At 40.4% G+C, this 14,750-nt stretch overlaps 1 protein-coding gene and 1 pseudogene across 1 annotated transcript in view; one reads left to right on the top strand and one right to left on the bottom strand.

The window, feature by feature from the left end:
* The window catches only part of EXD1 (exonuclease 3'-5' domain containing 1), a 39,980-nt gene that overhangs the window by 22,407 nt on the left and 2,823 nt on the right, over positions 1 to 14,750 (bottom strand). The window contains exons 2-3 of the mRNA XM_006778076.2: positions 10,566 to 10,751; positions 3,401 to 3,469 (exon numbers count right to left, since the gene is read on the bottom strand). Coding sequence (XP_006778139.1) covers positions 3,401 to 3,469; positions 10,566 to 10,698 — 202 coding nt within the window. The 5' untranslated portion in view covers positions 10,699 to 10,751. The remainder of the gene's footprint in view (positions 1 to 3,400; positions 3,470 to 10,565; positions 10,752 to 14,750) is intronic.
* On the top strand, positions 4,193 to 4,639 carry LOC102767469 (annotated as a pseudogene).

Here is a 14,750-nt window from a genome sequence, read left to right as displayed (position 1 = left end):
TCAGCAGGATTAGGAAACTCTCTACATGTTCTGTTTACCCTTTTTGTTCCAGGGCACCTCTGTGGTCATGCAGATTGGTTCTAGAAATATCTTCTTTTCTTTTCTGTTCATTCCAATTCCAATGCATCTTTCTTCACACTAGTACTGTTTGGGGATTTTCTATAAAATCACTTACAAATCTATCCCTTTCAAACTCTCACAAGCTAGTACATTAATATTTCAGTGATATGAAAAGTAATAAAAGCTAGATACAAAATCACAAAAGATATATGAGAGAAAACATTCTATGAGATTCTGAAACCATTTATTTTTAACCAGCAGTGTAGGAACATAGGGAAATGTTATATATCATTGATTCTAAGATGCACATTTTAAACAGCTCTGAAATTGGGTATGACTCACAATTGAAAGCCTTTATTTTTTTTCTTAGGGTGGGAAAGTAATAGTGTACCTTACAATTAATGGCATCTTAGATTCAATTGTATGCATTAGTTACTTTTCAGGGAAAAAGGCTCTCAAGGGCCACTCTCAAATGTCTCTTTCCCCTAAACTACCTGGAAGTATGGAGTCTGGGTCAGAGAAAGTGAAATTCACTAAAAACACTAAAATCAACTATTATCCTTCATCATGACAATTTCTATTCAAGGTGCTTTTCAGGGAGACCCCTCCATGTCTGAGTGAGCCACAGGACAAAGGAGGAGAAGGCCAGATTTTGCATCTAAAAGTTATAAACAAAGACTAAGTCCTGAGAAAGAATTTAGGAGGAGATGAAATCCATGTGGACAGATCATAAAGCTGATCAGTGGTTAGTATTCTCCTGAGTTAGGAGATGGTAGTAGTGATTCCTTCACTTCCCTTTATAAACCCATCCATAGCCTAGCTTTGTGCCAGATCAGAGCTGTGCTTCTCTTCAAAGGCTAATACTTAAAACACACTTAAGAAGCCCAGCCAGTGTGCCTCAGTGGTTGAGCATTGACCTATGAACCAGGAGATCACAGTTTGATTCCCAGTCAGGGCACATGCCCAGGTTGTGGGTTCGGTCTCCAGTGTAGGGCAGTCAATCAATGATTCTCTCTCATCATCAATATTTCTATCTCTCCCTTACTCTCTGAAATCAAAAGAATTTTTTTTCAGAAACCCAGATGGGACCAGCTCCCCTACTGCCCTAGCCAGTTTGTCTCAGTGGTTACACCATCGGCCCGTGGACTGAAAGGTTGTGGGCTCAATTCCAGTGAAGGGCACATATAGGAGGCAACCAATTGATGTGTCTCTCTCACACTGATGTTTCTCTCTGTCCTTATCCCTCCCTTCCACTCTCTCTAAAATTCAATGGAAAAAATATCCTTGGGTGAGGATTAACCAAAAAAAAGAAAAGAAAAGAAAAGAAAAGAAAAGGAAGAATCCCACTACTGCCACCACCATCACTGAGATTATAAAAAGGTGGTCAAGGGACAGAGTTTTACAGTAGAATACTCAGTGACAAAGGACAGTTAGATAGCTGGCTAGAAGTGGATCTGGACTGGCAGTCACTACTTTGGTGAGATTTTCATCTCTCCCTAAATTCTACTTCTCTCACAAAACAAAGTAAACTTTCAAGCAGCAATAATTTCTTGTTTACAGAAATCCTTTCCTTTACTCATAATTGGCCAATGGTAAGAAATGCAGAGCTCTATGCAGTCCCAGATCTCAGACTCCACCACCTTCTCTGCCCTACACTGATCGTTAGTCCTCCTTGGAGGGATTTCTGCTTTTGAGTTCTTAAAAGCAATAACAGTTCTTTCTCCCAGCCCTTTTCTTAGTCCATATGGCTTGTCTGAAACACACTGACCAGATGAGCTTCTATACTATTTCAGGCAAACAATTGGAAATACTCTTGCTAAATGGCTTTTGTTGGCAAAAATAAAGAACAAAGCTGCTTCCTGTGATTCCAAAACCCAAAAAGCTCTGATAAAAAAATTTTCCTGAGACTCTTTTGGCAGCAAAACCTAAACTGATATACTACTTATAGTCCTATTTTATTCCACTTAGTATGATTATCCACACATTTCTCTGTAGAAATGTGTTTTATTATAGAGTGCTGCCTAGATCTGCTTGAGATGTTATGTAATACTAGTGACCCGGTGCACAAAATTCGTGCATGGGGGGGGGGGGTGTCCCTCAGCCTGGCCTGCACCCTCTCCAATCTGGGATCCCTCTCCCAATCCAGAACTGCAGGCTCCTAACCACTCGCCTGCCTGTCTGTCTGATCATCCCTAACCACTCTGCCTGCCAGCTGGCTCGCCCCCAACTGTCCCCCCTGCCGGCCTGATCTCCGCCAATTACTCCTCCTGCCAGCCTGCTTGCCCCTAACTGGCCTCCTTGCTGGTCTGATCACCCCCAACTGCCATCTCCTCCTGGCCTGATCACTCCTAACTGTGTCTGCCTCGACCCTGCCACCATAGCTTTGTCCAGAAGGTCTCCCGGTCTAATTAGCATATTGCCCTTTTATTAGTATAGATCAGTGGTCGGCAAACTGCGGCTCATGAGCCACATGTGGCTCTTTGGCCCCTCGAGTGTGGCTCTTCCTAAGCCTTAGGAGTACCCTAATTAAGTTAATAACAATGTACCTACCTATATAGTTAAGTTTCAAAAATTTGGCTCTCAAAAGAAATTTCAATTGTTGTACTAATGCTATTTGGCTCTGTTGACTAATGAGTTTGCCGACCACTGGTATAGATGAACAGTATATACTCTGTGTTAGGTTTTTCCAAATGTCCAGTACAATTCTGGATTCTGAAAAATTTGGCCCCAAGGTTTCAGGTAAGAGCTTATGAATGTACTGTGAACCTGCAGTGTTAAACTCGCTTGCTGAGCAAGACAATTCCTTTTTTTCTTTCTTTCTTTTAAAATATATTTTATTGATTTTTTACAGAGAGGAAGGGAGAGGGACAGAGAGAAGCATCGATGAGAGAGAAACATCGATCAGCTGCCTCCTGCACACTCCCCACTGGGGATGTGCCCGCAACCAAGATACATGCCCTTGGCCGGAATCGAACCTAGGACCCTTAAGTCCGCAGGCTGACGCTCTATCCACTGAGCCAAACCAGCTAGGGTGACAATTCCTTTCTGTTCAGATTACTAAGTCTGTCTCTGGTTGAGTCTCTTGTAATGAGCACTAGCAATCCTCACATTGTAAAAACCAAGATGACTAAAATTCTCTAAGACTATTTTTGCTCATAATATCCATTGAAACAGTAAGGTAAGGATCAATTCTCAAATACTAACTTATTTAAGAGTTCATAAATGCAATATTAAAGGCAAGATAACAATCTTTTTTTTTTCAAATATTGGAATGAGTCAGTGCAGTGAGTTTACCCCCGCAAATCCCAATAACAGCATTCAAGGACAATGAAGTTCTCACCATTCACAATCTCATGCCCAAAAAACATCTTCACTCCTGGGACACTTCGACCAGTCTCCACATTCTTCACTGTTATAGAAAATAATTCAATTGGTTAATAAAAAAGAATGAGCCCTAAAACTATAAAAAAAAGTATGATATCTCTCAAAAGTGCTCAATCTGAGTTTTATAAAAATTCCCAAGTTATTCTCCCCCAAAGAATGAAGAGTCAGTAACAAATTACAAAGCTATAGCCTTGAAACAAGCAGTATAAAGAACAAGGGGAACCCCAGAGAAACTAAAAGGGCAATGGTAGTGCATTGAATTTAAACTTCTCCAAAGAAGCCCTGACTAGTAGCTCAGTTGGTTCGAGCATCATCCTGACACACCAAGGTTCTGGGTTCAATCTCCTGACAGGGCACATACAAGAATCAAACTATGGGAGGCAAGATGGCGGACTTGCAGTGAGCAGCTATCAAGGGATGAAAATAGATATGCCTAGAAGCAAATTTTTTAAAATAATTTTTTTTATATTTCTTTATTGATTTCAGAGAGGAAGGGAGAAGGAGAGAGAGATAGAAATATCAATGGCGAGAGAGAACCACTGATCGGCTGCCTCCTACATGCCCCCTACTGGGGATCGAGCCCGCAACCCAGGCATGTGCCCTTGGCCGGAATCAAACCCGGGACCCTTCAGTCCACAGGCTGACGCTCTATCCACTGAGCCAAGCCAGCCAGAGCTAGAAGCAAATTTTAAAAGCATTTTCTCTTCTAATCTTTTTCCATAGCACCTGATAAGCATCTCCATTCACCATGGCCGTATCAGCAGTGAAATAGGCAATAACAAGCAGAACTATCTTGAAACATTTATTTCCAATTCAAAATGGAGCTTTATATTGTGTTTGTCATAAATCCACATACTCATCTCTTCCAGATGACTATAATTGCCAAGCAGAACTTGCTTTGACATTGATGGCAGGATGATAGTTTGCTACCATCCTTTGTGGGTATTCCATATGAACACACCAAACCTATCTCTCAGCCAGATACTGTGCATATAACTATGAAGAAACACAGGATCATATACTAAAAACCAGATTAGAAGAAAAAGATAAACACTTTGAGCAAGGACCCTTGATAGAACAACTTAACAAAATGTTCTTTACTACTAAGCACCGTTGGTATCCTCATTGACAGTATCATACACGTCATAAGAAACTGAATCCTCCAAAGCCCTTGTTTGAAAATCAAGACAGTTGACATAGAGGATTTTAGTATTCAAAGAGAAATGCTGTCATGTGTTTCATTTGCCATTTGAGAAAATGCAATCAGGTATGTTCACTACTATGTTTTTGTTGTTTTTTAACATATTTTATTGATTTTTTACAGAGAGGAAGGGAGAGGGATAGAGAGTTAGAAACATCGATGAGAGAGAAACAGACACCAGCTGCCTCCTGCACACCCCCTACTGGGGATGTGCCCACAACCAAGGTACATACCCTTGACTGGAATCGAACCTGAGACCCTCCAGTCCACAGGCTGATGCTCTATCCACTGGGCCAAACTGGTCAGGGCTCTTCACTACTATGTTATACAGTAAAATAATATCTTTTCATTAAAAAAAAGAATCAAACAGTGAATGCATAAATAAGTAGAACAAATTGATGTTTCTCTCTCCCCCTTCCTCTCTCTTTCTAAAAACTTAAATTTCTATCAATAATATGCAGGGGCCTTTAGGGCCAAGAATTATATCTATTTACTATATTTCCATTGAATTTTAGTCCACCTAACTCCAGAAAAAATTTCAGGCAGCTATTTCTAGAGTCCACACTCTGTTTCATGCTACATGGTCAAAAATACTGTCAGGAATAACAATCCAATTCCTGGCCAAATACAGGGCTCTTCTCAAAGCACATAAGGGAATTAGGAGTCAAGATCTCATGACTACAATATGGTGTTATTTTTCTAGATGAAAGTGCTCACAGCAGTTGTATATTTCCACATTCAGCAATCCAAAATAATTGAGTTTCACCCTCATGATTCAACTGAATATATTTTGACTGAGGTCAAAGATCACCAACTGCCTATTTCTCAAACCCAAAAAGAAGGTTTACAGTATTAACATACTTGGCTCCCACACGTCCTTTGATACTATTCTCTCCTTTCTTCTTGGCTTTACAGGAGACACTTTGTTTAGTTCTTTCCTACTAGTTACCTAGAACTACCATACTGAGCACCTATTCCATGCCAGGCACCATGCTAATTACTGAGCATCTATTCCATGCCAGGACCATGCTAATTATTTGCCTACATTTAATTATCCAGTAACATAATAAGACAGGCATTTCATTATCTCTATTATGGAGGAATCTAAGACTCAGAAAGGTTGAATAACTTGCTTCAAGTCACACTACTAGTAAAAGACAGAGCAGAATTCAAACCCAGGTCTCAATGATTTTAATGTGCACCTCATAACCAGTGTTGCATTGTCACCCTGGTTTGCCTCCAGTCTCCTTAGCTGCCTCTACCATCTCTGCCTGCACATTGATAGTCTCCAGGGTTATGTTCTTCATCCTTTTTCCTTCTTGAATGATCACATCAACTTCCTAGCTGTAGCTGTCCTGACATGCATTATTTCTCCAATATGAAATATTTCTTTGAATTCCATTCATGTTTTCAACTGACTAATAAGATACTTAAGATTTTTCAAACTGAAATCATATCTTCTCCTAGTAACCAATAAACCTGCACCTCTTCCCATTTCTATCTACACTAATAAAAGAGAAAGATGCAAATTGACCACACTTTGGTGACGCCCACCAGCCAATCAGGAGTGAGTATGCAAATTAACCCAACAAAGCAGCCAGGGGTGGGTGGGACACTTGCATCATCACCATGCCTTCCACACCACCCCCAGTCACTCTGGGCCTCTGGGCAGCGTGGGAAGGCGGAAAGGCAGCTCCGGCCAGAATGAAGGCAGAAAGGCAGCTCCGGGCTGGAGCAAAGGTGGAAAGGCGGCTCTTGTCGGAGCAAAGGCAGTACTGGTAGCCAGGGGAAGGAAGGCCCATTCTTGCATGAATCTTCGTGCATCAGGCCTCTAGTCAATTAATAACTACTATACACCTAATTTTCTGAGTCATAAAAGTAGGAGTCATTTTCCATTCTCTTTACCTAATGATTACTCAGTTACTCATCCCATCTCCTAATCATTTATAGAATATGTCTTCTCTTTTCCATTCCTTCCCAAGCCCCATCATTTCTCCTGCATTGGGTCCCTTGATTGTCTAAATAGTTCCTGTCTATTCCCTTTGTATGTAGTTTCTCCCTGATGACACACACTGGCTTTGTTCAAATAGTACATAAAAGCAGGAAACAAGTGTAAAGAAATATGTTCAATCTCTCTAGAAATATTTTAAAACATGCCAAAATGAAATTCTCTTGTCCATAAAACTAGCAAAAATCAAGGAAAGATACACATGAGCATTTTTTTAAAAATCCAAAGCTAGATTATTTACTGTAATTTACTCTCACATTACTAGAAGCAAAATAATACACAACCCTTTTGAATAACTATTTGGAAATATACATAATAAACATTTAAACTGCCCTAGCCGGTTTGGCTCAATGGATAGAGCGTCAGCCTGCAGCCTAAAGGGTCCCAGGTTTGATTCCAGTCAAGGGCACATGTCCAGGTTGTGGGCTTGATCCCCAGTGTGTGGCATGTAGGAGGCAACCGATCAATGATTCTCTCTAATCATTGATGTTTCCATCTCTCTCCCCCTCTCTGAAATCAGTAAAATTTTTTTAAATCTCATAAAAACGCCACAAATATTTAAACTCTCCCCGGCCAGTGTGGCTCAATGGCTGAGCATCGACTTATGAACCAGGTCATGGTTCCATTTCCGTTCAGGGTACATGACCAGGTTGTGGGCTCAATCCCCTGTGTGGGGTGTGCAGGAGGCAGCCAATCAATGATTCTTTCTCATCTTTTTTTTTTTTTAATATGGAATGCTTCATGTTATCCTTGTGCAGGGGCCATCCTAATCTTCTCTGTAGCGTTCCAAGTTTAGTATATGTGCTGCCGAAGCGAGCATTCTTTCTCCTCATTGATGTTTCTATCACTCTCTCCTTCTCCCTTCCTCTCTGAAATCAATAAAAAATATACTTTAAAAAAAACATTTAAAATATCCATAATTTTCACCCAGTAATTTCACTTCTAGGACTATTCCTAAGAAAATGATTATGAAATATAATATTAAATTTTATTTTATAAAGTGTAATAATATGTAAAATGTACCAATATAAAATTGTATTTTATAAGTAAAACTTATTATAATTTATAATTATAAAATATAACAAATATTTTTAAAGTTTTTAAGCTTTTTGCTTTAAAATATTTAGCCTTATTAAATGTAAATTTTAAAATATGAGAAAATGCTTGTTACAGTGTTAACTAAAAATTGTATATGTGATATACAAGACTTATGTCACCTATATAAATCTGTTATTAAAGACTAGAAAAAAAGTATACCAGAAAACAGCAAACCTGTAGGTTGCTCAGTGTAAAAAAAAAAACAAAAAACAAAACAAAATATGTCATCTGGACTGAAGGCTTATTGAACAAGCATGAGACATTTACAGATTGTTGTCTATTCAATGCCATTTATTTAGGCTAGAAACGTGCTCAATCTCCCTGCAGAGAGTGGTGACCTACTGGGCTTCCGGGGCACCTCTTTAAGGGGGCTGATTCAGCTGGATAGAACACCGGTTTCCCCATCTTCCCTCTTCCTCCTGTCTGTAACTCCATCAATTATTCTGAGATTTGAAGCCATGTGCTAAAAAGATGGCAGAGTAGAAAACGAAAAACCCTAGATCCTTGCCAACTTTGGGGAGTATGCCTGGGATGTCTACCTTCTTTAATATGAGAATAAACTCCTAATGTATTTAAGCCCCTGGAAAAAAATCTGTTTCTAGCACCTGATCATGGTTCTTAATAACACAGCATTAAAAATTTCAAGCAACTAACTTGAAAACTTATGTGCCTCCCACTTAAAAATCTTTCAGATTGTTCCTCATTGCTTTCAGAAGTGTCCAAATGCTATGACATGTAAGGTCCTTCTCATCTGTCTATGCCTATTTCTCACATCTTCATACTGAAATTTACTTAGGTTTTCCGAATGCACCAAATTTTCATGTCTCTGTATGTTTGTACATACGGCAACTTCTGCTTAAAACAATAGTTCTCTCCACGTTCTCCATCATCTGCATCACCGGGAAACGTCAGAAACGCAAATTCTTGATCCCCGCCCCATACCTAAGAATTAGAAACTCTTGGAGGGGGGTCAAGCAATCTGTGTTTTAACAAGTCTCCCAGGTGATCCTGATGCACAGATAAAGTTTGAGAACCACTGACTTAAAACAGCCTCCCTTTCTTCCCATCCAGTTAATTCCTATTCACCTGAATGAAGTTTTGCATCAATTCTGCCATTAGGGAAGCCTTCCCCACTGTACTAAACCTCCCACGCTCAGATGGAAATTAGCTGAACTTTTGTGTTTCCATAGCATCTTGTCCCTCTATAAAAAAGGATATAACACTACATTACTGTATATTTTTCTACTTGCTTATGTCTCCTTACCAGACTAAGTTTTTTAAGAATAGGGACTATGTCATTCTTATCTATATCCCTGGTACATTGCACAGTACCTGGTATATACAATTATCAATAAATGGTTACTGAATGAATTATTCCTAGCCCACAAAAGTCATAATGTGGCTTAACAATAAAATTAATCTCAAATGCCATTTATGTCTTTTTAAAAAAAAAAAAAATCCTCACCTGAAGGTATTTTTCCATTGATTTTTAGGAAGAGTGGAAGAGAGAGGGAAAGATGGAGAGAAACATCCATGTGAGAGAAACACATTGATTGGTTGCCTTCTGCAGAAGCCCCGACCAGGGACTGGGCTGGGGAGGAGCCTGCAACCAAGGTACATGCCATTCGCCAGAATCACACCTGGGACCCTTTGGACCACAGGCCAACACTCTATATCTACTGAGCAAACTGGCTGGGGCCATTTATGTATGTTTTAATTATGAACTTGAAATTTATCATGCCAGGAAAACAACTATCCTAGCAGGTCCATAATTTGGCTTAATTAAAAACTACATGTTAGGCCCAGCTGGTGTGGCTCAATGGTTGAACATCACCACATGAACCAGGAAGTCAGGATTTGATTCCCTGTCAGGGCACATGCTCAGTATGGGGTGTGCAGGAGGCAGCCAATCGATGTTTCTCACTATCCTTCTCCCTTCCTCTCTCTAAAATCAATTTTAAAAAATATTGTAGCTTCAAGGTGAACACATGGAGGAGCTGAGGATGGCACACCCAGAGAAGGCATGGAAACTCTGAGCCTCTTCCATTTGGCTGTTCCTGAGCTGTATCCTTTATAATAAACCAGAAATACAGCTGGGAGAGATAGAAGTTATTTTATGACAAAGGATAATAGATAATCACTGAGGTTGCAGAGCAGGAGCACAAGACCTCTGGTCCCTCCTGGTATCTTTGAGCCTTTGCACTATTACTAAGCAGCCTATCTCTGACTTCTTTTTTTTTTTTAATATATTTTATTGATTTTTTACAGAGAGGAAGGGAGAGAGATAGTTAGAAACATCGATGAGAGAGAAACATCGATCAGCTGCCTCCTGCACATCTCCTACTGGGGATGTGCCCGCAACCCAGGTACATGCCCTTGACCGGAATCGAACCTGGGACCTTTCAGTCCGCAGGCCGACGCTCTATCCACTGAGCCAAACCGGTTTCAGCCTGACTTCTTTTTTTGAATGAGAAAAATAACTGCCTTTGTGACTTTGTCTGTTAAAGCCAAAAGCAATTCTAATAGAGTAGTTATTTTAAATTTCAAGATGCATATGGAGAAAAATTAAAAGAATTACCCAATTTAAAAAATATATTGAAATTTTCTACTATTATGTCAATAAAAGTAGAGAAGTGGGACAAGCTAGCATATGCAGCCATGTTGCTGTTAGGGAAAATAGCATTCTAATCTTCCTCCTAACCTTTCCTAAAATAGGAATGATGCCTACTAATAATCGCAGTGGAGCCCAGTCATCACCCAAACTAAGCTATGAATTTCTTAAACGGCAGAAGATTATGAGAAATAAAGAGAGACCTTTCTTCAAGACAACAATCTTGTTAGGGTCCACATGCTGGAGCACTCCCTCAAAGACGCCACAAACCAATGTGAGTTTCACCCTTCTCCACAAAATCTGATTGAGGTAATGGTAGTCACTGCTGGGATCCATGCTTTTCTATTCCAAAAGCAGTCTTCAAGAAATCTTCTTTAAGTATCTAAGCACTTGAAAATAAAAGAGATCTCTGATTTAAAAAATATTTTGGGGTGGGGGAGTGGGGTTATTTTTTCTTTCTCTATACCTGTAAGAGACAAGAAAAATAAAATATAAGAGTAATTCAGTTTGTTTATCCTTTTAGAATAATGAGAAAAAGATCATTGTAAGCACCAACTCTAATTTATACATGGGGAAATGAAAACCATAGGACTTAAGGTAAGGTAGGCTTGATGACTTCATCTATAAAATGAGGTAATACCACATTTCCTTCCTTAGCTAAATGAATAAGCAGAATATTTAGAAACTTTTAATGGCAGATACATATATCTTTTTAATATCAACCATAAAAACTAAAAGAACAAATGAAAAAAATTGACATTGGCAAAACATTTGCAATACAAACTGTTTACCCAGAAATGTCTCTAATCTATCCTCTTCCAGGTTAGTAACATTTCCAGAGTTTGACGGGTTTTTTTTGTTTTTTTTTTTAATATATTTTATTGATTTTTTACAGAGAGGAAGGGAGAGAGATAGAGAGTTAGAAACATCGATGAGAGAGAAACATCGACCAGTTGCCTCCTGCACACCCCCCACTGGGGATGTGCCCGCAACCCAGGTACATGCCCTTGACCGGAATCGAACCTGGGACCTTTCAGTCCGCAGGCCGACGCTCTATCCACTGAGCCAAGCCGGTTTCGGCCAGAGTTTGACGTTTTATAAAAAATATATTTTTATTGATTTCAGAGAGGAGAGGAGAGGGAGATAGAAACATCAATGATGAGGGAGAATCATTGATTGGCTGCCTCCTACACACCCCACACTGCGGATCAAGCCCACAACCCAAGCATGTGCCCTAACTGGGAATCGACTCGTGACCTCCTGGTTCATAGGTTGATACTCAACCACTGAGCCACGCCAGGTAGGCCAGAGTTTGACATTTTTAACCAACCAAAGTATAAGTGATTTAAAACTATCACAATTTATTCATTACCACTCCAGCTGCCATTTCGCTGCAAGGGCCATTCGATCCCACTCTGGCCACAGTTCAGTCACTGGGCTGTTGTAGTATCACCAACCAGTCATTTGCAGCCTAACACAGTGGTCAGCAAACGCATTAGTCACCAGAGCCAAATATCAACAGTACAACGATTGAAATTTCTTTTGAGAGCCAAATTTTTTAAAATTAAACTATATAGGTAGGTACACTGTTATTAACTTAATTAGGGTACTCCTAAGCTGGCCTTTGCTAAAAACGTCCTCAATCTGATTGAGGTACATTCGCTGAAGTCGACCCCTTCCAACTCTCCCATCCACACTCGTCTTGTATACTTGTTTAGTCTATCTCCTTTCCGAAAACCGATGTCTGCGCATGGGCCATGAAGTTTCAATCGCACTGTACATGTGTGCCCGCATGTGGTGTTTTTTGGAAGAGCCACATTCCAAAAAGGGGCCAAAGAGACGCATGTGGCTCGCAAGCCGCGGTTTGCCAACCACTGGCCTAACAGATTAAACTGCCAAATGCCATACACTAGTTTTGTAAAATTCAACTGTTTTTGTGAAGGTGATGCATGCTCATTATAAATGATAATGCAGAAATATACAAAAAAACTTTACCTTGTAGAAATAACTATTAGCCATAGTACTCATATTCTTAAATATAATACTGTAACTTAAAAGATGAATCTTTTTTTAATAGTATCTTTTAGAACAAGCCTACTGTTTGAATGTCCTTATTTTTAGAATCCCAGATAAATTTTCCTCTATGATGGTTTAAATTGAAAAGCTGATTGCCTTTACCAATCAATGTGTGTGTCTCACATGGATGTTTCTGTCTCTGTCTCTCCCCCTTCTTTCTACTCTCTCTAAAAATCAATGAAAAATGTCCTCACGTGAGAATTAACAACAAAATAAATAAATAAATAAATGCTTCTTGCCTTTTACACACTACAAACAGTGAACCAGTGAATTTGCAACCTATTTATATAATAATAAAAAGGTAATATACTGCCGAAACTGGTTTGGCTCAGTGGATAGAGCATGGGCCTGCGGACTGAAGGGTCCCAGGTTCGATTCCAGTCAAGGGCATTCAATAAAATATATATTTTTTAAAAAAGTAATATACTAATTAGACCAGTTTTCCTATGGACGTCATTCCAGACATCCTTCCTGATAAAGCCAGGGTTGGAGGGAAGCCAGCCAGGGTCCCAGGTGCCTGTGGGCGGCCAGAGGAGGGAAGCCTGGGTCCCAGATGCCAGAGGGAAGCCACTGCCAGCAACTGGGGAAAGGAAGGCCTACTGATGCATGAATTTTCATGCATCGGGCCTCTAGTATATATATATAAAAGCCTAAGGGACCTTTATGACCGATCACTATGATGCGCACTGACCACCAGTGGATAGACACTCAATGCAGGAGCTACACCCTCGTGGTCAGTGCACTCCCACAGCCAACCTCCCCCAGCTGGCCCTGATCGGCCCCGATCGGCCTCGATCTCCGGCCAGGCGGAGGCACCCCACCCATGCACGAATTTCGTGCACCAGGCCTCTAGTTTAACAATAAAATAAAACATTGATGGAATAATTAAGGCATAATTCAACTAGGAAGAAGGTAAGAAGATACATAGCAATTTTAGCCAGATAAATTACCTATATTTTTATATTTTAAGGTGTAGCAAGTACTTTCACAAATTTTATTTGTTGCCTACAACAACCATTACCTAATTTACACATGCAGAAACTATGGCTTAAAGATTTAAAACACCTGCCCAAAGGCACACATTTAGAAGATAATGGAACCTGAACTAAAACCAGGCCCTTAGTGAAGAGCATATGTAGGGCAAGGCCAGGTGTAAAGCATCCAGAGAAGACATGTCACCAGTGTCTGAGAAAAATCATTCTTCATTGTTCAAGGCAATCCAAACAGGCAAAAGGGGAATTTTAACAGACACAAAAAAAGGGCATAAAACTGGAAAAAAACAGCCCTTAATAGAGGCAAAAAATTAATTTATATTCTTAAATGATACATAAGAAATAAAAGTTTGTGAAATGCTTGGAGCGTAAGGAAGCTTAAGAAACATTAAAGAAAAAAACATTAACACAAAGAAAGTTCTCACAGAGGAGAGCTGCAAACGGTAGATTCAAGATTAGGAAGGAGAAACTAAGATCAAAATCCAGAGATGGGCTTCAGGGCAGAGTCGGAAAAGGGACATTCACTTGGCTGACATCAAGTCTTTCCTACCACACCTATACTTGCAAGATTAAGAAGCTCCCCATGGCTTCCAGACCGGCAAATCCAAAAGATCACCCTCTGCATACAAAGGCAGGCCTCACTGCGGACAAGAGCAAAACAATTCGGGGAGAATGGGACCTCTCTCGGTCTCCTGCTTAGCTGTCAGAGCCTTTGGTGAAGCTTAAAACTAGTGAGCCAAGCTGACTCATGCAGTTTGCCGAGTCCCCCGGGTGCTCAAGTACTCAGTGATGGAGGGCAGGATTTGTTCTAACCCTTGCTCTAACCCAGTGGTTCTCAACCTTCTGGCCCTCTAAATACAGTTCCTCATGTTGTGACCTAACCATAAAATTATTTTCGTTGCTACTTCATAACTGTAATGTTGCTATTGTTATGAATCATAATGTAAATATCTGATATGCAGGATGGTCTTAGGCGACCCCTGTGAAATGGTTGTTCGCCCACCAAAGGGGTCACAACCCACAGGTTGAGAACCGCTGCTCTAACGGTTAATCCCTCCAGGCAGACTTTCCCCCTCAACCCCCACCCCCCAATGATCACCACAAAAGCCCTGCATCTTGTGATTGCCTTGGAGAGAAGATTAGAGGGTGGTGAGGACACCTCCCCACCCCCCACCCCCCACCCCTAGTTGCTGCCCATTCTGTCTTCAGCCAGAGCCACAAGGATAATTATCCTCAGGATCATGAGACCTTAGGACTCATCCGGAGAGTGTGAAGAAATGGGCTCCGAAGCTTTGGACTAAACTCTCTGAGCTCTCCTCT

The sequence above is a fragment of the Myotis davidii genome, unplaced genomic scaffold, assembly GCF_000327345.1.
Source record: "Myotis davidii unplaced genomic scaffold, ASM32734v1 scaffold46, whole genome shotgun sequence".
Taxonomy (NCBI): Eukaryota; Metazoa; Chordata; class Mammalia; order Chiroptera; family Vespertilionidae; genus Myotis; species Myotis davidii.
Note: the sequence above shows the minus strand (reverse complement) of the source record. Positions and strands in the feature narration are given on the sequence as shown.